At 32.2% G+C, this 22,337-nt stretch overlaps 10 protein-coding genes across 10 annotated transcripts; 7 read left to right on the top strand and 3 right to left on the bottom strand.

Moving 5' to 3' along the window:
• Nucleotides 1-153: 153 nt before the first annotated feature.
• Nucleotides 154-1,059, top strand: FG379_002005 (uncharacterized protein; the record flags this gene model as incomplete). The annotated part of the gene is made up of 1 exon (XM_067327608.1): nt 154-1,059. The coding sequence occupies one exon, from the start codon at nt 154-156 to the stop codon at nt 1,057-1,059; it is 906 nt and encodes a 301-aa protein (XP_067181732.1).
• A 580-nt stretch (nt 1,060-1,639) lies between these two features.
• Nucleotides 1,640-4,069, top strand: FG379_002051 (uncharacterized protein; the record flags this gene model as incomplete). Its single annotated transcript, XM_067327654.1, has 1 exon — nt 1,640-4,069. One exon carries the CDS (start codon nt 1,640-1,642, stop codon nt 4,067-4,069), a length of 2,430 nt encoding a protein of 809 aa, XP_067181778.1.
• Nucleotides 4,070-4,299: 230 nt separating this feature from the next.
• On the bottom strand, nt 4,300-5,010 carry FG379_002050 (uncharacterized protein; the record flags this gene model as incomplete). Its single annotated transcript, XM_067327653.1, has 1 exon — nt 4,300-5,010. The coding sequence occupies one exon, from the start codon at nt 5,008-5,010 to the stop codon at nt 4,300-4,302; it is 711 nt and encodes a 236-aa protein (XP_067181777.1).
• Nucleotides 5,011-5,944: 934 nt separating this feature from the next.
• Nucleotides 5,945-7,681, top strand: FG379_002049 (uncharacterized protein; the record flags this gene model as incomplete). Its single annotated transcript, XM_067327652.1, has 1 exon — nt 5,945-7,681. The coding sequence occupies one exon, from the start codon at nt 5,945-5,947 to the stop codon at nt 7,679-7,681; it is 1,737 nt and encodes a 578-aa protein (XP_067181776.1).
• A 375-nt stretch (nt 7,682-8,056) lies between these two features.
• FG379_002048 (uncharacterized protein) lies at nt 8,057-9,799 on the top strand (the record flags this gene model as incomplete). The annotated part of the gene is made up of 1 exon (XM_067327651.1): nt 8,057-9,799. One exon carries the CDS (start codon nt 8,057-8,059, stop codon nt 9,797-9,799), a length of 1,743 nt encoding a protein of 580 aa, XP_067181775.1.
• Nucleotides 9,800-10,111: 312 nt separating this feature from the next.
• On the bottom strand, nt 10,112-12,514 carry FG379_002047 (uncharacterized protein; the record flags this gene model as incomplete). The annotated part of the gene is made up of 1 exon (XM_067327650.1): nt 10,112-12,514. One exon carries the CDS (start codon nt 12,512-12,514, stop codon nt 10,112-10,114), a length of 2,403 nt encoding a protein of 800 aa, XP_067181774.1.
• A 961-nt stretch (nt 12,515-13,475) lies between these two features.
• FG379_002037 (signal peptide-containing) lies at nt 13,476-14,750 on the top strand (the record flags this gene model as incomplete). The annotated part of the gene is made up of 1 exon (XM_067327640.1): nt 13,476-14,750. The coding sequence occupies one exon, from the start codon at nt 13,476-13,478 to the stop codon at nt 14,748-14,750; it is 1,275 nt and encodes a 424-aa protein (XP_067181764.1).
• A 172-nt stretch (nt 14,751-14,922) lies between these two features.
• Nucleotides 14,923-16,163, bottom strand: FG379_002026 (uncharacterized protein; the record flags this gene model as incomplete). Its single annotated transcript, XM_067327629.1, has 2 exons — nt 14,923-15,095; nt 15,119-16,163. 2 exons carry the CDS (start codon nt 16,161-16,163, stop codon nt 14,923-14,925), a joined length of 1,218 nt encoding a protein of 405 aa, XP_067181753.1.
• Nucleotides 16,164-16,890: 727 nt separating this feature from the next.
• FG379_002015 (uncharacterized protein) lies at nt 16,891-17,904 on the top strand (the record flags this gene model as incomplete). Its single annotated transcript, XM_067327618.1, has 1 exon — nt 16,891-17,904. The coding sequence occupies one exon, from the start codon at nt 16,891-16,893 to the stop codon at nt 17,902-17,904; it is 1,014 nt and encodes a 337-aa protein (XP_067181742.1).
• A 3,879-nt stretch (nt 17,905-21,783) lies between these two features.
• Nucleotides 21,784-22,282, top strand: FG379_002004 (uncharacterized protein; the record flags this gene model as incomplete). Its single annotated transcript, XM_067327607.1, has 3 exons — nt 21,784-21,947; nt 22,007-22,105; nt 22,144-22,282. 3 exons carry the CDS (start codon nt 21,784-21,786, stop codon nt 22,280-22,282), a joined length of 402 nt encoding a protein of 133 aa, XP_067181731.1.
• Between the last annotated feature and the right edge of the window lie 55 nt (nt 22,283-22,337).

Genomic DNA, 22,337 nt, shown 5'->3' with positions numbered 1-22,337 from the left:
AAAATAATAGCAGGATCAAGTTATTTTATTGACATAAAATACATCAAAGCAGTTGTTTGTTTACCTACCTTGAAGAGATTGTTTTAATCTCTTAATACTCGTCCTCCTAATGTAATTAGGAATCACTCTTTTTAATATGAAATGAAAATCATAATGAATATAAATTTCTATTTGATTTCACTGGTTATAATTGGTATTCCTCATTTGAAACACGTAAGTTTGGTAAACTCATCCTTTATATTGATTGTTGTTGCTTTACCTGTTTTTCAGGTTCATGGGTATATTCTTCCCAGCAAAACTCAGTTATTTGATGCCCTGGTTAGTATTTCTAGTGGAGTAGCTCCGTTTAGATTTGAGTCTGTAAACATCACAAGAGAAGTTCAATATATTAAGCATGCACAGGAAAAAAATGAAACTGAATTGAAACTTGACATGGCTATTACAGAAAGCAAATATGCTGAAGCAGGTATAGATTTCAAGAATGAGACTATACATTTAGAGGTTGAAGATGAATCGCCTAAGTCTATTGGTCTTAGGGGTACAAAGGTAAAGGAGGATTCTGATACAGACTTGATACAGAAAAGACATCCCACTCCCAGCAACACTACTACAGAACACGTGTGTGTAGATCACGGCAAAATGACATACTTTAATCCATTTGCTGAAACGGCAAGAGGTGTTGGGATCCCTGCTAATTCACTACGTAAAATCACCCTGGAATCTAATATTCCATATAATGCAGTACTGGACTCGGAAACTTTATTGGAGTTGTACTATTTCAACTATGATAAATATCCACTGAAAATGACCTCGACAACTCTAGAAAACCGAAGCAAAGAGTGGATTTCAAACTCATTGCTATCTTTGATCTATAGGTCCGAAGGAGACGAATCGCTCTCGTTCCTAATTTTGAGTTATGGAGTTATAAATGTCAACTGGCAAACTTACTCCTTCAAAGAAAGTCACATACCTGAATTAGTTGAGGAGTATGAAGACGCCAATAAGGAAATTCTCGGTGATATAGCACTTAACAGTACTCAAAAACATACGGGAACTTAGTGCTATCGTGAATTATGTCAAATAGAAAACCGTAGGCTTACCAAAAGTAACTCCTAATAAATAGAGAATTAATAAGGATGGGTATTTAATCCCATAAAAAAGAAAAATAGTGTTAATACAAGTATGATCTAATCAAACCTGCAAAGGTGGAGTCCATGTGTAGTTATATTACACATCATTACTTTAACTCCTTAAGAAAAAAGATGTGTTACCCTCCGCTTTTTTTTCCTGAATAATAAGTACGTATGAATACACTAAATAGATTTATTATATATTTAAAAGATTAATGATTGACTGTGTAGACATGACATATTTACCGATTATTTTAATAGTAGAATTAAAGCCTATTATTGTGCGCTGTGTGGCAGGTATTAATTTGATGCATTGAGGAAATTGGACACCACAATTAATCTTAAATAATGTATGACATTAGAAATAGAACAAATTGGTTGCCACTAAGATATGTCAGTAACTGTAACCTTGTTGGTATTTTATCAGTATTTTATTATTCCATTCGCCACAGTAAATCTTTCTTTTGACTTCTAGCTTTAGTGTTTAGGTTTAGTATACTAATTGAAATATGAAATCCAAAATTGGTAATCAAGTGGATAACTCGGATTCCCATAGTGCCACTAGTGACTCTATTTATCTAAATACTGGAGAATCTGCACATGTAGAGCGAGAAAATGATATTTCGAGGGTGATTACTGGTGAAGAAAGCGAGGTGAAATCCCGGGAAGACAAGTATTGTATAGATAATGAACCAACTGAAGAAGATGTGTTTCAAGTATCCGTTGATCGCGATGAGAATAACACTATGAATATGACCAATGTAGATAGAAGAAACCTTCATGCTCCCGAATATATCTTTAGACCTGCAAGAGACGTCGAAACCAACTTAGGCAGGACTGAAACAGCATCAAACGAACAAACCAATAGGAAAAGGAGACAGACAGAAATTGAGAATGTAGAATGTAGTGTTAGAAACAATAGAAGTAGTATTAATAGTAGTTCTAGCGGTGATATTGTTCAAAACAGTCTTGAACCTTTAGTTGAAAAAGAGCTTTTCAGGAGATTAACTCACACCATTCATCATCGTTTAGTTATAGGTTCTCCCGGTCAAATTAAATTAGTTGGTTTAATTGCTTCAGCTAGGATATTGGTGACTCTATTTGAGACAAATAGACTGAATATACCTGATTATGAGGAGGTCGAGCACAAAATCCCACCCTTAGATTGCCACGTTAGTGATTGGCAACCTCCAGACCATGATATTAATGATAATATCGACACTTCAATCAACGGATTCCACGACATAGACGAGTTACCAAGAATTACCCCTTTAAAAAGACGTATGGTTTACACGGTAACTCCATTAAACTATGATGGGAATAGAGTCGGTGGAGGATATAGAGGAGGTGGAAGTGATCCACTTTCTCGTTTAATTTCAAGATGGCGAAACCTAACTGCAGCTGATCTTGAAGATTTTTCTTATATTTCAAGGCGTGGTTACGACCTAAAATACAACAGTTACTATGTTTTGTACGGAAAACCTAGTAGGTTAGGGGGAAAATGGAAAGAATTCTTTTCTGCAAGGATGAAAACAAGCGCATTTCGTAGAAAACGTAAAGTTCTTGTGAATTCATCACATATTTCAATGTTAGTGAAGCTCCATACAATTCATATTCAAAAGAATGGAGAGGATTTACCTATTGGGATGGTAATATTTGAAGACCACACAGACTTTTTACATTCAAATTCTTCTAGATGTTTTTATGGTTGCTCTAGGAGTGTCAATAGGAATGATTCTACAGGTACCAGCGGTACAACCATGGAGAATTCTATTGTTCGAGATTTAAATTTATATGATGAAAATGTGGCAAATTCAGTTGGAGATGTTGTTGAGAATTTTTCATTCTGCCACAGATTTAACAGTTTCCTCAGAGAAAAGCCTGGATGTCCCAATTTTAGGTGTGTCAATTCTGTTTATGATTCTTTACATCTTCCAAGTGGTGCTACTCCACAAGAAAATACCACAGAAAACAGTTCATCTAGAGCTGATCATATAAAAAAGTACTACGCTTACTTGAGGCCCAATCCCACATTTCATTTCCCAAGGAACGATAATCAAAACACTCATAATATTGTAAATTCTTCAAATTTAAACATAAGTCACATGGTTTATGGTCAGAACAACTTAAATTTTGGGAACACAGGATCAGTTTCAAGTAGTTCAAGCTCTGATAATTCAAGTTCCAGTACTTCGAGTTATAATGATTTGAATCCTAAGCCGGGTAACCACAATTTATATTTTAATGCTTGTCGGTATGATCACGCCTTATACTCTAATTCAAATCCTAACAATCTTAATTCAAATCATCAATATTCAAATATTCTGGGCTCTGATAGTTCCACTCCAAGAATTGGTAACTCAAACTACAGTTCAACGATTTTTGAAGCAATTTTTAATCCCTTTTGTCATTACCTCGACTTGCAATGTCCTTGGCAGTCAATTATGCACCCACTCTACATAAATAGCATTATTGAAGCTCAGGTCTTGCGTGGTGGCTCCGGAAATGCGTTTGTACCTACAGAAGCTAATAAAGATACTCGTTTAGAATCCTCTTATGCAAATAATTCAGCAGAACTCCTTTTGTTATTGAATTTCCGCAACCTAACACCCAAGCTTAAGTCAGAGCTCCTTCACATACTCTCTTGTGCCAGATTCATTAACCATGATTTATTATCATTAATACTGAAATTGTCATTGAATATTTTGCGTAATAGCAGAAACAATGAAAATATAAATTCCGTATTCGAAGGAACTGATTTGAGTTCTCCACCTGCCAGATCTAACATAGATTTAGACGTTTTGGCTGGTCAAGATGTGACTACACATAATACTGTGTTGCCTAAAGGACCAAATTCAGCACCATATGGCTCATCAAATCGTTTTCAGGTTCATTCACAGCATGAGAACTCCTGTAAGTCGCACAAATTGCACACTTGACACAATGAGAATCGATGATTATGCCCTCGAACCGAAAATGGAGATGAAACTGAAAGCACGAATACCAGTATGCAAGGGGTTGCATCAAGTACATAAATTATCACAAGACAGCGTGAATAAATTTAGTGATTATCAAAAAAAATTCAGATTAAACATACAGGGATCTATAATAGACATATCAATGAACCTCAAATAATCTACTCCGTAAGTATTTCTCATTTTTATAGTTTCTATATTAAATCAGAGTAGATGTTTGTGCCCGGATTGTAGTCCATGTGCGAGTCCGTGGGTACGAGTTTGTTCCCAGTATCATCAATATATGGTTCATATTGATTTTCCGTGTATGAACTATTGCCTGTTATCGTGCCTGTTTTCCAGGTTAGACCGCTGCCGCAATTTTGGTCATTGCAAGAGAAGTCACCTCGGAAATCGCACACCATTTTTTTCCCGCCGCTACAATTCATAACGTCTGTCACACCCTGACATTGGGTACAATCATCAACTCCGCTCGAACTTGAAACTAAATCAATTTGAGTCTTATATTGTGTTAATTCGTTCGAGTCAGGAAAATCACCATAACTCGCATGAAAAGCGGATAAAAAATTGTATAGTGACTCCGTTATCTCAGAAGATGTTTGAATCACTTTTCTTACAGAATTATCTAGTTCTTCGATTTCACTGCTTGTGTAATTATTCAATTTACCTCCATTCTTTTGTTTTATAAATTTTTTTGCGAGTTTTCCTATCTCACCTTCAATACCTTCAATCAGTATACTATCAAATTTACTTACGTATTCCTTGGGTGCAACTGTACGTCTAAACCCAGGAAAGAGTAACCTTCGAATCACGTATAGCGCAAACACGAAAATCAGAAAAGTCAAAGTAGGTGTTCCTACTGGAGAAGTTTTCCAAAAATATAATAGGTCCTTAAGGAAGTCCATCTCAAAAATATTCAGGGTAAATTACTATTCATATTTCACTCAAATATCGTCCCTTCGTGAAGAAAACCGTTTACCAATTAAAAATCGTTAAGCTACAAGAACTATTTTTCCAAAAGAAAAGAGCTATTTAAAAAGAATTACCAACTAACAGTTAATTATAGTCATCCTATTTTGGGAAGAAATATCCACAGGCTCAAAAATAAAAAAAGAAACTTACTTCAAAAAGTTAACTGAGGCTATCCTTAATAAACCCAGATACTTATTGCATTATATCCCCAATTCAAGTCAACAACAATAGCTCTATTATCCAAAGTTATACCTATTTAACGTATTAATAATTCATTAACAGCAGGATCAATATCTTGGATTGCCCGGTTTCAATTGTTTTTCCACTCTTCTTACGTATTAAAGCGGGAAAAGTAACCCCTCATAACACCTGCTCACACCAAAACTCGACAAATAAGGTAGACTCAGACATCCCGCCTAATATATTATCTTGATTTGCTAAGATCTTCTAAAGCAAAAAAAAATATTCAAATATTAATTGTGAATACAAAATACACATTACCGTTAAAAAAATAATTTGTTGGGAGCTCGAATTATTATTATACCATTCTCACAGTGTGAGGTGTTCATAAGTATTGTGAATGTTGTTAGGGGGTTCTATCCTACTAATAAAGATTGTATTTACCGAATGTTGAAGTGAAATCTTAGTGTTGAGGTGAGCTATCAATTAAAATTGCGCAATCTTCTGGCTAAGATATTTTTTTAACAAAGAGTAAGCTCAAAATTGACCCAACAATTATTTTGTTCAGCAGGCGATTTCACTCACTCTGCACATAAAGCAAACCGTCAAATTACCTTCCGGTAGTCCTTACTGTTGTTCCGAACCATTAAAATTGGCACAGCCGTACAACTTTCAATTCGATCATCGATGTCAGATCCCGTTTCTTCATCCGACTCATCCAATAATAGTGATCTTTTGGAAATAAGTGAAACTGTTGAAGTGAATTCCAGTGTTCCTGGGCAAGTCCTTAATGATTTGGCAAATGAAAATACTCCACAGGAACTCACAGAGACGCTTACTTCCGAATTACAAGATTCAACAAATGTTAACATATCAATGGAAGATGAACAATCAAACACTGAAGTAGCAAATACCGAGACAACTACAACAAGAAGGCAGCGACCAAGAAATGCTAGAGGAACAAGAACTGTCAGAAGGAGGCAGTCTAGTACTGAGTTGAGAAATCTTGAGTTTGAAATGAGTCTACCAAGTACTGAAGTTCTTCGTAGTATGTCACTAAGGGGCATTTACTATGACCGTAGAAACCATGGTTGGCAAGTAAGAATTAGGAAAAGACAGGCCGAAGTTTCGAGGTATTTTTCCGCAAAAAGATATGGTGTTGAAAAGTCATACGAAATGGCCCTTAGATTTTATCAGGTTAACATCGTTGGAAGTAATTTATTCGGTGACTTACCGTCAGTAACAATACCAAAGTTACCAGATCCCGAAGACGACCATCGATGTAGTGTCTGTATTGCCGAAGAACCAAATCTTGATATTATTGACTTAAGTATTGGTGCCTTAAATTTACATGAAAAGATTTCGAATCTAATTAATGTTTCGAATGCTACTCGTGGTGGTTCATCTCAGCATCTAGATGGTAGTACTATTATTGATGTTACGAAGTTCTTGAATTCTCGAAACGATATTCCGAACCAAACGAGTTTAAATCCAGTGATTTCCCATATTCCGAATGGATACGCAAACAATACTGTTCCTAATCAATTTGTTCAGAATAACCTCTTCATCAATTACCTATATAATATGGGGAGTGCGGTTGGTTTCCAAAATAGTGGCATTCCGATGCAAAATTTCGTAAGGGTTCCTAATGCAGCCTTGTTTTATGGTCAAAACCCGGTTGCATCCCTTAATATTCCATTCACTTCCAATTTTAACCCCAATTTTGTTCCGATTTATGTCAATGACACTCAGACATCCGCTAACGATACTATTGTTAAAGCATTATATGATGCCGAAAGCATTTGGAGAGGTTTGTCCTTTGACAATCGCAACAATTGTTGGTACCTAAGAACCGAGAACAATACACTTAAGATCTTTGATGTAGAGAAATACGGTCCCATAGATTCGTTAGTCTTAGCTTTTCAGAACAAGTACTCTACTTTGGATTTAAGTCCTTACCAGTATTACATAAAGATCATAATTGGTAACAACATCACAATTTTACAGAAGTTTATGTCGATCTATGGTTTTTCGAAGACAAGCGATAAATCAACTCAGGATTCAGAACAAACTACCTCAACGCATTTCAAAGATATGTCTGTCAACGAAAGGTTAAATTACTTCAACACAGACGAGTTGATGGTATTTATAAATACCTCATTGCAACTAGGATACATGGTCAATAGTTTGTTACTTCACAGGTCAACACAAATATTGCTATCTGGTTACAATGGTACTTACTTTCAACAACTTGCTTATCTACCTACAGTTCTAAACGTAAGTCAACCATCTAATAATGGTCTTAATATGTTCAGTTGCCCAACCAATCAAGTTGGTATTCCAATGAGCCAATACCTTCTTGGTTATCCCTTTTTTCAGGGTAATTATTCGATGCCCGATGGTCAAAGCTCAAATCGTAAATGAAACATTTATTGCTAATGTCATTAAAACATCGTGTTTTGGCTAAGAAGTGTGACAGCATCCTTATTTTTGCTTTAGTGTTTGATTTAGAATTTCAGTTTGCTTTGTTTTGTCTATTAATATTGAGAAAGTGTAAGGCTTTTTTTCTAAGAAGCCGTAGTGTCAAGTTTTGGAGCAGATGTAATAGCTAGATAGTTAACATTAACTCCTTGGTTTTCCTCGTCTTTGTCACCTTTTCTTTGGCGTGCCTTATCTTGTACGACTCGTACCGACTTTGCGTTTGGATGTTAGCGCACAAATGTCCATTCTTTGACTTGGGGGGGAAGATAAGATAACGTGTAGCGTAACAGAATATTATGTTTATTGTGAGTGTAATACATGCAAATGGACATTTATTTTCCATTTACGTTTATAACACTACTACCACTTCTTTTATGCCTGATATATTTAGAAAGCCCCACTTTTGCAGGTGTAATTGAAAAAGAGGGATATAAGGGAGGTTTTGTAAATGTTGTAGTGTCAAATATCGGAGCAAAAACAAAACGTGGCTCAAAATCTGGAGATGAAAAAATTATCACAACTGATAACATAGACCAAAAAGGAGTATTAATCAAGTTTATTATGATACTAAGTGACCGTGAACTGTCTAAAATAAATAACATATTTTTAGGATTAGATTCTTCTCACCGTTTCCAATGTTCTTATTTCGTTGTAAAATACATTATGAAAAACAAAATAAATAGTTACGATTTTATTAAAAGAAATTGTCGTTACATGGGTATATTTAAGACAAATGATAGGAATTTTAGGTCATTAAAACCCACTGAATCTGATTTACAAGACAATAGTACAATGAGCAAGGATTCATTTGGTAATTATCTTGTTGATGAAGAATTATTTAATGACATTAACGACTCAAAGTCGTGTTGTTGTGTTTCAAGAACAAGTAGTTGCGGTGCTGGATCCAAATCAACAACTCATTCTAGTACGACCACCTCATTTGGAGATGAAATAAACTTTTTGAATGAAATAGAGTGTGAAGACGATTATTACGATTTTTCGGATGAAAAAGGTGAAATTTACGAGGACATTAATTATGATATTAGTTGTCTTGAAAAAGATGAAATACTAAAAGAGTTATTTGAAGCAGTAAACCGAGATTCCTCCGAAAATATAGAATATTCTGGGTTAAATGATATGCCCGTTTCAAATATGGAAATAAAAAATGCTCTTTCAAAAACAGAAAAAAACATTGAGGCAAAGAAAAAGAGTATCAGAACAGTAAATGAAAGTTATACAACCGAACTGAGGATGTTGTCGACTTTTGATACTCCCGAAATTATTCTAGATAACCTTTCGGTAAAAAATGCTATAGACTTTGCGAGAAAATTGACAGGAGCAATAACTAAATCAAAAGAAATAAAAGTCAGAAACCACTTTACAGCAGAAGACAGAAGACAGATATTTACAGCAATAATTGAGTTCTTTTATATTTATTCTACAATTGAGGCAGATTACGAAGAAATTACCAGAAATTATGAAAAGAAGGCTGAATTAAGGTCTTTCTTTAGTATTAACTCCAATATTTGCCTAATTAATAGTGTATTTGGAAAACTGATTGGTAGATATGAAGAATCAATTTCCAAGAAAGTATATTCCGTTCAAGATTGTACAAGATTTTTCATGAATATTATTACTCCAACAACTAAACAAATTTTGCCTACTGAAAAATTAGTAAATAAGTTAAAATACACCTGTGAATTCACATTCCCTCTTATATATGATGAAAATATTGAAGGAGAATTTTTCGAGGAGTATATTGAAGAAGAAGAAGGCAAATATATTTACGATTCGATTCTAATAGAGCATTTAATCGGTAAAAACTTTAAATTGGATAACATTTACATGGTCAATGAAAAAAGTGTTAAAGCGATCATAGCTAACAGGAAAGAGATACCAATTGATAGACCAAGTGAGTGCTACAAAAAATTAGTGGAGATTTTTTTGTGGGATAAATTGTACAATCCAAGTCCAGAAAATGAACTGAAACTCAGGAGAATATGTGCCAAGGTATATGGCCTACTTGGTTTTCTTGCCATTTCGAACGAACTTCAAATTTGACGTACTCTATTGCTATAACTAGTTTTTTTTTAATTTTTTTTAGTATTTTAGCTTAGTTTTATTAACAAAATCCAAACTGACTAGGAGGGGATTCGAACCCCTGAATACAACAACCTGAATGTTGCGCCTTAGTCCACTCGGCCACCCAGCCTTTACTCGGTTGGGCCCTGTGGATTTGTTTTATTATCTAATAAAAATTCGGTAGCGCGGCATGCTTCAATATTTGTATTGAAACAAGAATAAATTACAAACCAGAAAGAAAAAAAACGAGAACAAATATAAATTATACCAAATTACTAATATAAAAAGTTACTAATTATATAGAAATGGGCTAATTCCAAAAAATTCGGCACAAGATAACTTAAAAATTGGCTTTATAACATGTAAACTGATATTTTGTCTATATATTATTGTACTCTTTTGTGAAACCAGTGACTGGGTGCATGCTTGGTGAATGTTATAAATTTTTTGTGAAAACGAATAATTTAGAGCTCTAAATGCATTTTTTTGATTGATAAAAAGTTCCTTTGGCAAGTTTCTTTCTTCGATGAACCTGTTTACAATCTCAACAAGCTTGATACCTGTAAGCCAAGAATAATCTTGATTACTGAGTAAATTATGAATAGGCTGCTCAAATACCATTGAACAAACCTTCTGTCCGAACTTGTAAGAATTAATACAAAAACTACTAATCGACTTAGTAATAGACACTACTGCAATAAACCTTGTACACAATTCCGGTAAGTTTGGTCTTTGTTCTTCATTATAAAAATCAAAAGAGTTTCCAAGAGCAAACATTTGATTATAATTATTTGTTGTCAAAAATTCCCTAGCTTCAAATGAATTCCTCAATCTAATGAAATGTTTTTGGTTTTGTGCACCAATTAGATTAGAGTACGATCCATTTTCATTGATGTATGAGGAATTTCCACTGCCAAGCGACTTTTGTCTTTCTTTATCAAAAGTAAAAACCTCAATAAATGACTTTCTTCTTAAGATAATCTCTACGGTACTGTCAGATTTTAAAAACTCCTTTAGTGCTAATAATGCTGATAACATCTTTTTTAGCTTTTCTCTATAAAATCCTATCTCCTCATCAACATTATCACCAATATTCATCAATGGTGTCTGATTCAGACGTTCAATAGAGCTGTAAACGTCTACCACCTTTAAAGAAATAAACTTCAACAACCTGACCCTCGCACCATAATTGTCAACCAGACTTTCTGAAATTGACCAAACTAATGTTTTATCTTTTTTAGCTGGACCATCATTAAAAATTGATAAAGTTTTATCTAATTCATTCATCTCACCTTCATTCAAATGCCTCACGACTGGACATATAAACTGTGTTGAAAGGCACTTTAAATCAGATTCTGTTACAGTGTTATCTTGCCTAATTAGATTTACTGTACTTGGGATACTTTTTTTATTCATATAATTATTAGAGGATTTGTCCCTATTTTTCAAAACATCCTTGTGTTTGTCTTCACACCCATCATTTTCATTGATATCACTCAAAAACATTTCGAAGTACTTCACACCTTTGGAGCAGTCTGTGAATCCGTTGTTATTCACAGAAAGGTCAGATTTATTGTCGCCAAAAAATTCTTGATTAGTCCCGTTTGTTAAATTTCCAATCGAATTAAATAATGAATTATTTTCTTTAACCATTAGTGAACCAATTGAATTCCCCAAAGCGTCATTTTTTGGTTCTAAAGGGCTTGTATCATCAGAAAAGTCATCTATCTTATCTAGAGATACATTAAAGTAAACATCTTTTCCTCTATTTTCAAAATCAATGTAGGTGTCAGATTTAGAATCATAGAAATTATACTTATCCTCAGAAGTTGTTTCTTTTTTTTCTTTTTCCAATAAGCTATTAAATCTGTCGATAATTTTTTTGTACGGATAAATTTTAATCAAGTCGTCTGGAACATAGTTATCACCACTCTCATCAAAGATAGACATTAATTTCAGAATAGAGATTCTGAATGGTTTGTCAAAATTACCAATTAACAACATATTTAAACGTTTATAGATGTTTAATAACTTGGATAATTTTGAAACTCTCTTATACAACGCGTCCAGTTTTGATCGCTTTAAACTAGAAAGATATACTGTTCGAATCATCTCATCTTCAATTATTAACTTATGGAGGGTAACAACTAATTCAATAATGTCATTTTGAATACTAACTTTCCTTTCAAGTAGCCTTACTAACTTAGCTATTAAAGGTGCAGCACCTTGATTTAAATATTTCTCGTACTTGACAAAATTTTGCTCAATATTGTTTATTCCAAATTCATTAACATCATTTAAATTGTCGCTAGAGTAAATAGAAAGTAAATCATATGTAACAAGCTTCCACTCGTCATCGATAAGGCTAGAAATTTCGTTATTTGATTCCAGCAACTTTTTAATATTGTTACTATTATCGTTCATCGCATATTTAATTATTCTTCTATACCTTTCCAGGCTTGACGCCACAACAACCTCCCCAAACTCATCTTCAAGAACTGCAGAAATTTCAGCAGTTAAATCATCAAGATGTGAATAAATAAAGCTTTCAGTAATATTTCCTGCATTACAAAGGTCAAGCCTTCCTACAAATCGCTCCATTGCCAATTTCCTCAATGAAATTGCTTCTCCAGAGGTCAAATGAACACATGAACCAATAATCAGAGTAAAGAGAATAAAGGGTAGAAAATGCATTATTTACTATCGGTAAAATGCAATCAATTTTCATTAAATTTAGTTTTGATACATTTATTCAAGATCTAACGGAGAAAAAAAGTGAATTCTTTTTGAAAAAATTAAAATCAGCCATGTCATATTTCAACTATCTTATTGGCGGGAAAATGCTGAGACAGCGTTTCTACCTTTATAATCGAAAGTTGTCGGATTCAAAACCAAGTGCATTAAGTCCTAGTGAATTCTACATTAATTAGGGGTTATTACAGTTGCTTTTTCCTTCTTCTCACTAAGTTTTCCAACACTTCAACTATCTAAGATTAAATTGTGCCTATAGGCGTATAAATCCGTTTTTCTTAATTACTGGATACTACACTTGATTCCCTAGTACTTTAAGAGTTTACTAATTCTACATGTTTAAATATCTTTTACAACTATTTCATGTTACAATGTGTATTCATCACTGTTATTTTAGATCGTTTTTACCCGGTTTCTTTTCAATTTGTTAGTGGAATAAGAAACTTTAATTAACTTATGAAATTCCTAAATCGGCAGTTCACTATATTGAAAAAACAGGCATAAATGACTTAAATGCTCTAAATGACAAGAGGGATAATATATCAACTTAGAAAACTTCTCCTCGATGCCTTATACTATCATTCATAATTAAGATTAAAAATCGGTTAATTTATTTTTTTTCACTCAAATTTATTGGTCACTAAAATGATAAGTTTTCAACGAGAATTATTTGGTTTGCAATTTCTAGATCTTTGAATGCGCGCAACTGTTAAGTGTAATAACAACTCAAGAGTATTTCTCGAATACAAATAATTTCAAATAAAAAGATTTGTCTATAATATTTTGGGATTACAAACTGAAGTTTAATGATGACTATTCTAATGAAATCTTGAATATGAATTTTTTAAAGTATGTATTACTTTTGTTCTGTTTGGTCTTGTGGGGGAAACTCCCTGTAATAGAGATGGCAGAGAAAAATGGCAATGAGAATTACAACGAAGGAGGCCTGTATGAATATGAGACTGAAAATAAAAATCGAGATCAAAAAGAAAGCTCTATTTTGAAAGATCCAGAGCATCAAAGCCAATCCCAGGAAGTTAAATTCCGTCAAGACCAAGTTGACAAAAGGGGTGAAATCACGGGACCTATGGCCGAAGATGAGAGGCAGGTGTCAGATCCTTTAAAACAAACATTATATGATAGCCTTAAAGTCAAATACCTATATAAACAGTCGGATGATTCAAAAATAAAATCGACCTCTCAAGTAAGCGCAAGGATCCATAAATTTGGGGAACCTGCACCTTTAATTAGAGAAGAGGAAATTACAATATATGAAAATCCGACACCAGATTCTGTTCTTTCAACTCCAAACCCACTTATGAAACCTGAAATTCAGTTTCAAATTATTAGGAGGCTGTGCAACTCCCATTACAAAGGTTTGCCAAAGGCACATCAAACTGAAAGGCCACATGTAAATTGGTGTAAAATGATTTCAACACATGATCCTGAAGTTATGATAAAAGTTAATATCTTTTACAAGTTGATTCAATTAGACTTAATTAGTATTCTTGGAGGGATTGGAGAAGGTGGGTCTTCAAGTATCCATGGTATTTCCGGTTCAAAATCTGGATCCGGTTGGAATCAACAGAATATATGCGAGGGATTCTTTTTGTTAAAAACATACCGTGGGATTGGTGATTGCGAAAGAATATTTATAGATTTATTAGGAAGATTCCATGGACAGTGGGGTTTGTTCTTCAAATTATTTAGACAAAAATTTCGCGAAATTTGTGAAACTGTTGGTTTTAGCAAAGGCCTGTGGGACGTTAATAATGATAGGGCATATTCACAATATACTGTATTGAAATCTTCCAAAAGACCTCTTAAAACAGAAATAAACAAGTATAGAAAAGAGTTCATAAATAGTCTAAGAACCCGTCCGGGTATTTGTAGTTTATTGAATCAGAACCAAAAAGAAAGGGCTCAAGCACTTAAAGTTGCTGTTGATAATATTAGCCAAATAAAATATGTTACTCAGAGACTTTGTTTGGCTGACTATTGTGATATAATCCTCGGAAAACAATCAGTTATAGAATGTGCAGAAGCACTAACTATGTTTTTTAAAATAAAGTCAGATACATATTTTGACACTACTGAGAGGTATAAGTCTATTAAACCTCTACTAATAAAAGCTTGTAGTGAAGCTTTGTTTGAAGAAAAGGATTCTGGAAATGTTTAGTTATTTTCTTTCTTAAATAGAAATATCGCTATTATTACTACAAATTTTATAAGGTTCTATAACATACTTTTTTAATCTTTATACATTTCAATTAAGAGATCCAAAATCAGACTCTAGAACGACGCTTGAGCTTAATCCATCTATATTGATGTTAGAACCCGTTTCGATTGCTTTAATATGATTTCTTCTTTGTTCCACATTTTGTGTTATTCTGTGATTTTTTGAGGCAGTTTTCACATTTTCCATCCTTTTTTTCTCTTCCTGCTTCCTCCTCTCTTCTTCCTGCCTTCTTATTTCCTCCTCCTGCTTTCTTCTTTCCTCTTCTTGTTTCTTTCTCTCTTCCTCCTTTGTTATTTCTTCTTCCTTACTTGAAATTCCCGACTCGGGTGATACCTCATCAACAATCAAATTCGTTTCAACCTTTATTGAGTGTTTCTGAATTTGACCTTTATTACCAGAATCCTCGGATTCATCTTTATCCTCATTATCATCAAAGAATTCCGAGATAATGTCTGAGTTTTCAGAATCACCCTCTTGCAACTCGGAGTCTCCTTGATCTGATAAACTGGCCATTTGTGGAAGTTCTATGTTTTGTCCATTATAATCTGCTTCTTGAATAGATACTTGAGCCAAACCTCTCAACTTTGGTATGCTTTTACCTAAATCTGATTGGTCAAGCAAAGATGTGTGTGTCTCATCCGTTAGTGGGTTGTGGACTCCATTAGGATTTGATGAAATGTCACATGAAATTCTTAAAAATTCTTCTCCAGTATTAACAAGACCTGGTTTACAAAGAATAATAATACCTGAGCATCTGGCACGTGACTTAATTGCAACTCTTCCCACACTCTTTGCAGGTTTTGACAGATGGCCAATTTCTTGTCCTTCTTTAATATACGCTCCTTCTTTTACATAATGCCTTGGTGTGAATGTTAAATCATTTCCGACTGCAATGTACCATTTAAATCTATCTTTTGAAATTGGTTTATGCTCTCTTGCATCACATAACACTCCCAAAAACTTATCACCTTTCATTAGTGAAACTTGTACATTCGGATAATAGAAGATTATTCCAAAACATGGTGAAACCAATTCCTCTGCCAAAAGCAGGCCTGGTTCGTAAATCCATATTACACCTATTGAAGAATTTAGTGCAACTTTTTTTCCCAATTCTATTCCCTTTTGTGGTGTAAATTTCATGTGATCCTTCTTTGATTTGAACCATCTCTTGTTTCCCTTGACAAAATTACTTTCTTTTTTCGTATCAGTATCAATTTCGATATCCTTTATATCACCTATGTAACCTGTATTTATGTCACTATGATTCTCCACAATTGCAGAGAAAATATCACCACAAAACACGGTTATTGTTAGTGTGTATAAAATCAAACATAAAAACAAAGTTTTCAGCATTTATCTACAGCAAAAACTATTAAATAATAAAGAAAAACTATTAGAATAATTAAATGATAAATTTACATGTACATTAGATACTTTTTTGTTAAAAAAAAGATATTGTTTCGAGTCATAATCATTATTTTATTTTACTATATTTGAAAAGTCATTATTATAAATATATTATTACTTAACGGTAACGACCTAATATCTACGTTTATTGCATATTATTCGAATCTAAAATACTTAATTCATGAATTAAGAATACAACCCCCACAAATCCGTTTACCGCTATAATTTTGACTTTATTAAAACTGTAAGGTTAAGAACGAAATAAAGTAATTATCAAGATAAGAAAATAATTTCGTATTTGTCACAAAAAAACAAATATTTTAATTATTTGCCACAATTTATCTTTATTTGAGTGTCCTTAAAATTTTTAGAATCACAAAATATTTTTTACACACAATTCTCCATGTACGTGTGACCACGTCTAAAATAGTATATACAAAAAGGGAGTGGGTATGAACAAAATAAATAAAATAGGTTAAAGACAAATGATGTAATTACAGGAAAATTGATAAAACATATTGGTTGATAGAGTTTCTCAAGTTAGGGAATTTGATAAATTTTCTTTCAGATGTTACATTTTGAAATACATATCTCTTTTTTTCTAATATATGAATAACTATCGAATTGTTTAGGAACACAACAGTATTACATTAAAGAAATAAGTATATTCAAGATGGCTTTACAAAAGAAATCTCTTAAGGAATGTTGTGAGATATTAAACATAGACATTTCGAACTCAAGAAATGAGAATGAAATAAAAAGAGCATATCATAAGTTAGCAATAAAGTGGCATCCAGACAAAAACATTGGCAGAGAGAAAAACTTTTGTGAGGCAAAGTTTAAGGACTTAGTGGAGGCATATGATATTTTAACCGATCCAGTTAAAAGAAGTCAGGCAGAGTATGAATCAAGAAAAAAAGAACTTTTCACAAAAGGACTTGTGACAATTGCAAGGACAACAAAATTCGATGGGTCACTTTTTGGTGGTGGTGCAAAGTTTGCACGACAAGGAACAAATCCAGGATTAATACAAATATCACAAAAGAATAGGAATATTAATCAGAGCTCACAAAATATTAAAAGTAGAAAATTAAGTACTGATCCAGGTAGCGAGAACTATTCACAAATATCAGAAAAGCTTTTTACTGGAATAAACACAATATATGAAACTGTAACAAATGTTATTAATGTAAATGAGGCTTCTGTGAACGTAGCAACCTCAAAAATAATCGATATAAAGAATGCTATACTTAATATGAACATACTCAAAAAAGTTTCCGTTGAGAAGCAGGGAACAGAGACTGATAATCCATCTGATAAGGATGGTTCTACAATTAGTTGCGGAAGCGAAGTATGGGAAGAGCATGAAAGTTCGGTGGAAAGTGAGGTTAGTATACCTTATCTGTCATCTGCCAATCAGAACTTGCCAGACTACAGAATAAACAAGATATCAAATTCGAATATCCCTGATTACAGAACTCCAAACTATATTAATCGTCAGACAATTTGCAGTGGTTCTGACGGACCACATATGTTTGGAAGCATTAGAAATAATTCTGATGTTGTTTTTGATTTAAACAACAATGACTTTAATATAAAAAAAGATGGTTTTAAGAGAATTAATGTGAGACACGCCCAAAAGAAGGTGGTAGAGAGTAGAACTTTTTCAGAAGAGCTTAATAACTAGTCTACGGAAAGTTGAGTTTGATTCCAGTAAAATAAGAGCTGGGAGTTGTATTAAGGTGAGATAGGTTAGAAGTCTTCGATGTTTCTCTCTGCACGATTGTTTAGACAAACATTCTGAATTCGGAAACCCTGGGAAGTGACTAGTTATTAACCTCAATTATATTTCAATCGTTACAATTTTGCAATAATTTACAATTCAGGGATGGAAAAGAACCATTTTGTTTGTGCTTAGGCAATTGATAACATATCTTAATGCCATTTAAGGCCAAGTTTCATGGATCGAGATTAATGCCATCTCTTTTTGTTTAATTTGTCTGGTTTGTTACTAGGTTTTGTAAGCATTTTAAGCTTTAAGTAATATAATAATTCATTTTATAACCAATATTTTAGATGTTTTTTGAAGGTTTGCCCGGAATTTTAAGAATTAATTACAAAGTAAATGTTATTTTATCACCAAAACAAACATCACAAATGTACTTTACCCACTGACCCGTCCCACGTACATTTGCGTCATGGAATCAAATTATAAAGAGTTTATTTTTTTATTTTAGAGTAGAAGTTTTATATTTAATTTTTCTTTGATAGCCAATTCCATTTATTTTATAACCAATTTGATGATTACCATATTTCAGTTTCATTTTCCACAAGTTTAGAAAACACCCTTTATCAATATTTCCATTTGTTGATTCCTAATTTATCCATTAACTCTTTATAATTTTTGTTTGTTCATCAATGAGATAAACTTTTGATTCCACACTTTGTGTTTGTTTTATTTCTTTTTTTACCAATTTATAATTACCATATTTCCAATATTGCTATTTTTAAATTCCATCCATATGATTTCTGAAGTGTAGATTAAGCCAATTTATCTCTGATATTATAACTATTTTATAATGCATATGTTTTTTGTAATTTACTTATAAAATTACCAAGTTTATTCACTTTCCATAATAATATATTTCCAACAATTTTTGAACTACATAAATATCCAATGAACACTTTGATTTGCTATTAAATGTTTGTAATGCCAATTTAATATTAAATTTCCATTGAACAATCACTCTTGTTCTAAATGCTTCAGGTAGCAAAATTTAGCTTTAAATCTAATCTTTGTCTTCAACTGTGATTCTTTCCACCCGAATTTCTTTTAATTTAAATAAAAACCAACTTTGATAACCATCCTCCACTTGAAGAAAAAGTGCAAAATTGTCAAAAAAAAGTTTCCCAGATCCGTAATTCTTGTGCAGATTATACAACACCCCAAAAGTTCATGATGCTCTTTTTTGATAGAATTATTCAGAAAAATCCTGAAGGAAAAGATGTAGTAATGAATTTGAGTTTTTAGTAATAAACTTACAGCTTTTCACAGTTGTCTCACTATCTCAAAATCAATTTCCGATGGAATAACCTGAAGGAAGCATTTAAATATGAAGTTAAATTAAAACTTACTATTTTAAATAACTGAAAAATTTACAAAAACCAAGAAAGTATCAATATATCATCTTGAATTCCTGTTTATTAATATCATACTAATAAATTTTAAAATTTAAATGGCCAAAATCCATTATTCTTCTTTCCTGAGAAATTAGGCTATAATATCAATAATGAATACCAACAATTTAGTTTAAAATAAAGATCCATTCACGAATTATAAAAACACAAATATCAGCTACAAAATCAACTGAATTGAAGCTTGTATAAATTTTAATGTTTGATGCCAAAAAACTTCAAATATCTTTTAATTAATTACCAAAAAGTATGTCTTATTAGCTAGTTAATTAAATATGATATTTTTTTATATTGTAGATTAAATAACCACAAATATGAAAAAAATAAATTTTTAATAAATTAAATTAACTTCGGATGTAAGTTAAGTTAAACCCATATAATAAATACAAGTTTCGATTCAAATTTTTCAGTTTTCAAAATATGATTACGAAATATCCAAGTTGTCTTGATAAAAATAAGATTGCTTAAAACCCAAAAGATTGAATTGAAATAAAACTTTTTCCAAATAAAATTTCAAGGATTAATTACAAATATTCTTAAATAATTGTTTTTACAGCAGAATATTTACCACGAAATTATAGATTTTCTGTCTTTGAAATACTAAGGAAAAGAATGAGTTGGGAATATTGTGATAAAATATCCAAAATTGAGTTTAACTTTTTAACTTGAATAATATAAATTCCAACAAAATTGAAAATAATTTACCATAAAATGTCAAAGGCTGAGTTTTTTAATAGATAAATTAGAACAATAGATCTAAAATTTAACTATATTAAACTTGATTATCTAAATACCAAATAAATTATTGTTCATAAACACACCAAAATGTGCCCAATATTTTATTTATAAGCAAATAACTCTTGAAAAAATAATCTTCGAATATGGGTTACAACAAAATGTCCAATTAATTTCGTAAATTCTAGTAACTTGCGTGACAAATATTACTTGTTAATGATAAAGTACCAAATTTTGAATACAACATTTAAACACTAAAAATAATTATAAAACATGTGTTTATATCCAAAAATATACAATGCTTCAGCCTTGAGATTTGAATAATATAAAATTAAAATTCACAATTATGTTTAATTACCACAAAATATGAATAACTTTAACTTGAATAGCTTGATAATATTAATACCAACGAAGTCTTTTGGAAGTGTTGATTAAAAAAAATGAAAATTGCTTAACTTTTACGTAACCCTAATGTAATAAGAATCGAATACCTTCTCACCAATATTAATTATTCATAAAATATGGTTGCTCTTTAACTTACCTGACCTGAGATTATTATGCCAAAAAAGAAAAAAGATCTTTGATAGTGTAATCTACCACAAAATATAAGAGAATAGATATTGCGGAACCTGAAATCATCAATGTTAATAATATTCTGTGTATTAACCATGAAGAATATAAATAAATTTGAACTTACTAAATTCGGATATTAATAGGTTTAAAAAATTTTCGGAAGCACTAATACCACAAAATATAAAATGGTTCACTTGCGGAATCTATATATTAGATTACCAACGACTTCGGACAATATCACCTTACCACGGAATGTTAACGGTTGACTTGCGGAACTTGAATACAATAGGGCCAAAAGAAGTCTTCGGATGATGTCAATTACTACAAAATGTAGGCTAAATTCCACGGAATCTGAACGTAAAATAAGTGAACAAGAACTTTGAAATTCTTGAATAACCAGAGAATATAAACTACGGATTTTACTTGCGGAACTTGGATACAATAAAGCCAAAAAAATTCTTCGGAAGATGTTAACCATAAAATAAAAACGGATTGAATAATTTACGGAATCTGAAAATTAATACCAAAAATATACTTGTTATCGTTAATTTTTAAGGATGTAAATTGATTTGAACTTACGAATCTCGGATAAATATGAACAGGAAATTCTCGGATATATTAATACCACAAAGTATGAAAAGGCTCACTGAATTTCATATTAAGTTTCCAAAAGTTTCTTTGATAGTACTTCCTTGCAACAAATATTAACTGCTTTAGTCTCTGTGAAGCTTGAATATTTCAAGACCAAAGTCTGCATGGATTATTATATATTAAAAGGAATCAGTACTGATTGAGCTTTAAAAACCACAAAGTATAAATGGCTCCAGTATTACAACAATTGAATAATATAGTGTGGGTAATTAGAATGTATCTCTCATTAAATTGTCAGAATTTGATCGATAATAAATAAATATGAACAGCCAACAAATTATATAACTTGCCATAAAGTACAAATGAATTCACTTTTTATAGACTCGAATTGAGATACACCAAAAAAAGTATCTGAGTAGTTTTAATAACCACAAAAATATAGAGGAATTGAATTTTCACCAACCTAGAGATAATGAAAATTAGGAGTGTGAGCAATATAATTACCATTAGACAAACGCCAGAAAAAAAAGATCTGAAGGATATTACCACAAATATAAGTGAATTTGGCCTTCGGAACTTGAGAAACTCGGAACATAACTTGAGAAAGAAACTGGAGGATAATACCACAAAATATAAGTGAATTTGGCCTTCGGAACTTGAGAAACTCGGAACATAACTTGAGAAAGAATCTGAAGGATAACACCACAAAATATAAGTGAATTTGACTTTCGGAACTTGAGAAACTCGGAACATAACTTGAGAAAGAATCTGAAGGATAACACCACAAAATATAAGTGAATTTGGCCTTCGGAACTTGATAAAGAATCTGGAGGATAACACCACAAAATATAAGTGAATTTGACTTTCGGAACTTGAGAAACTCGGAACATAACTTGAGAAAGAATCTGAAGGATAACACCACAAAATATAAATGGATTGAGCTTTCGGAACTTGAGAAACTCGGAACATAACTTGAGAAAGAATCTGGAGGATAACACCACAAAATATAAATGGATTGAGCTTTCG

This window comes from Cryptosporidium bovis (genome assembly GCF_009768925.1).
Source record: "Cryptosporidium bovis isolate 45015 chromosome Unknown contig_29, whole genome shotgun sequence".
NCBI classification, from domain to species: Eukaryota; Apicomplexa; class Conoidasida; order Eucoccidiorida; family Cryptosporidiidae; genus Cryptosporidium; species Cryptosporidium bovis.
This window is presented reverse-complemented; position numbering and strand designations above follow the sequence as displayed.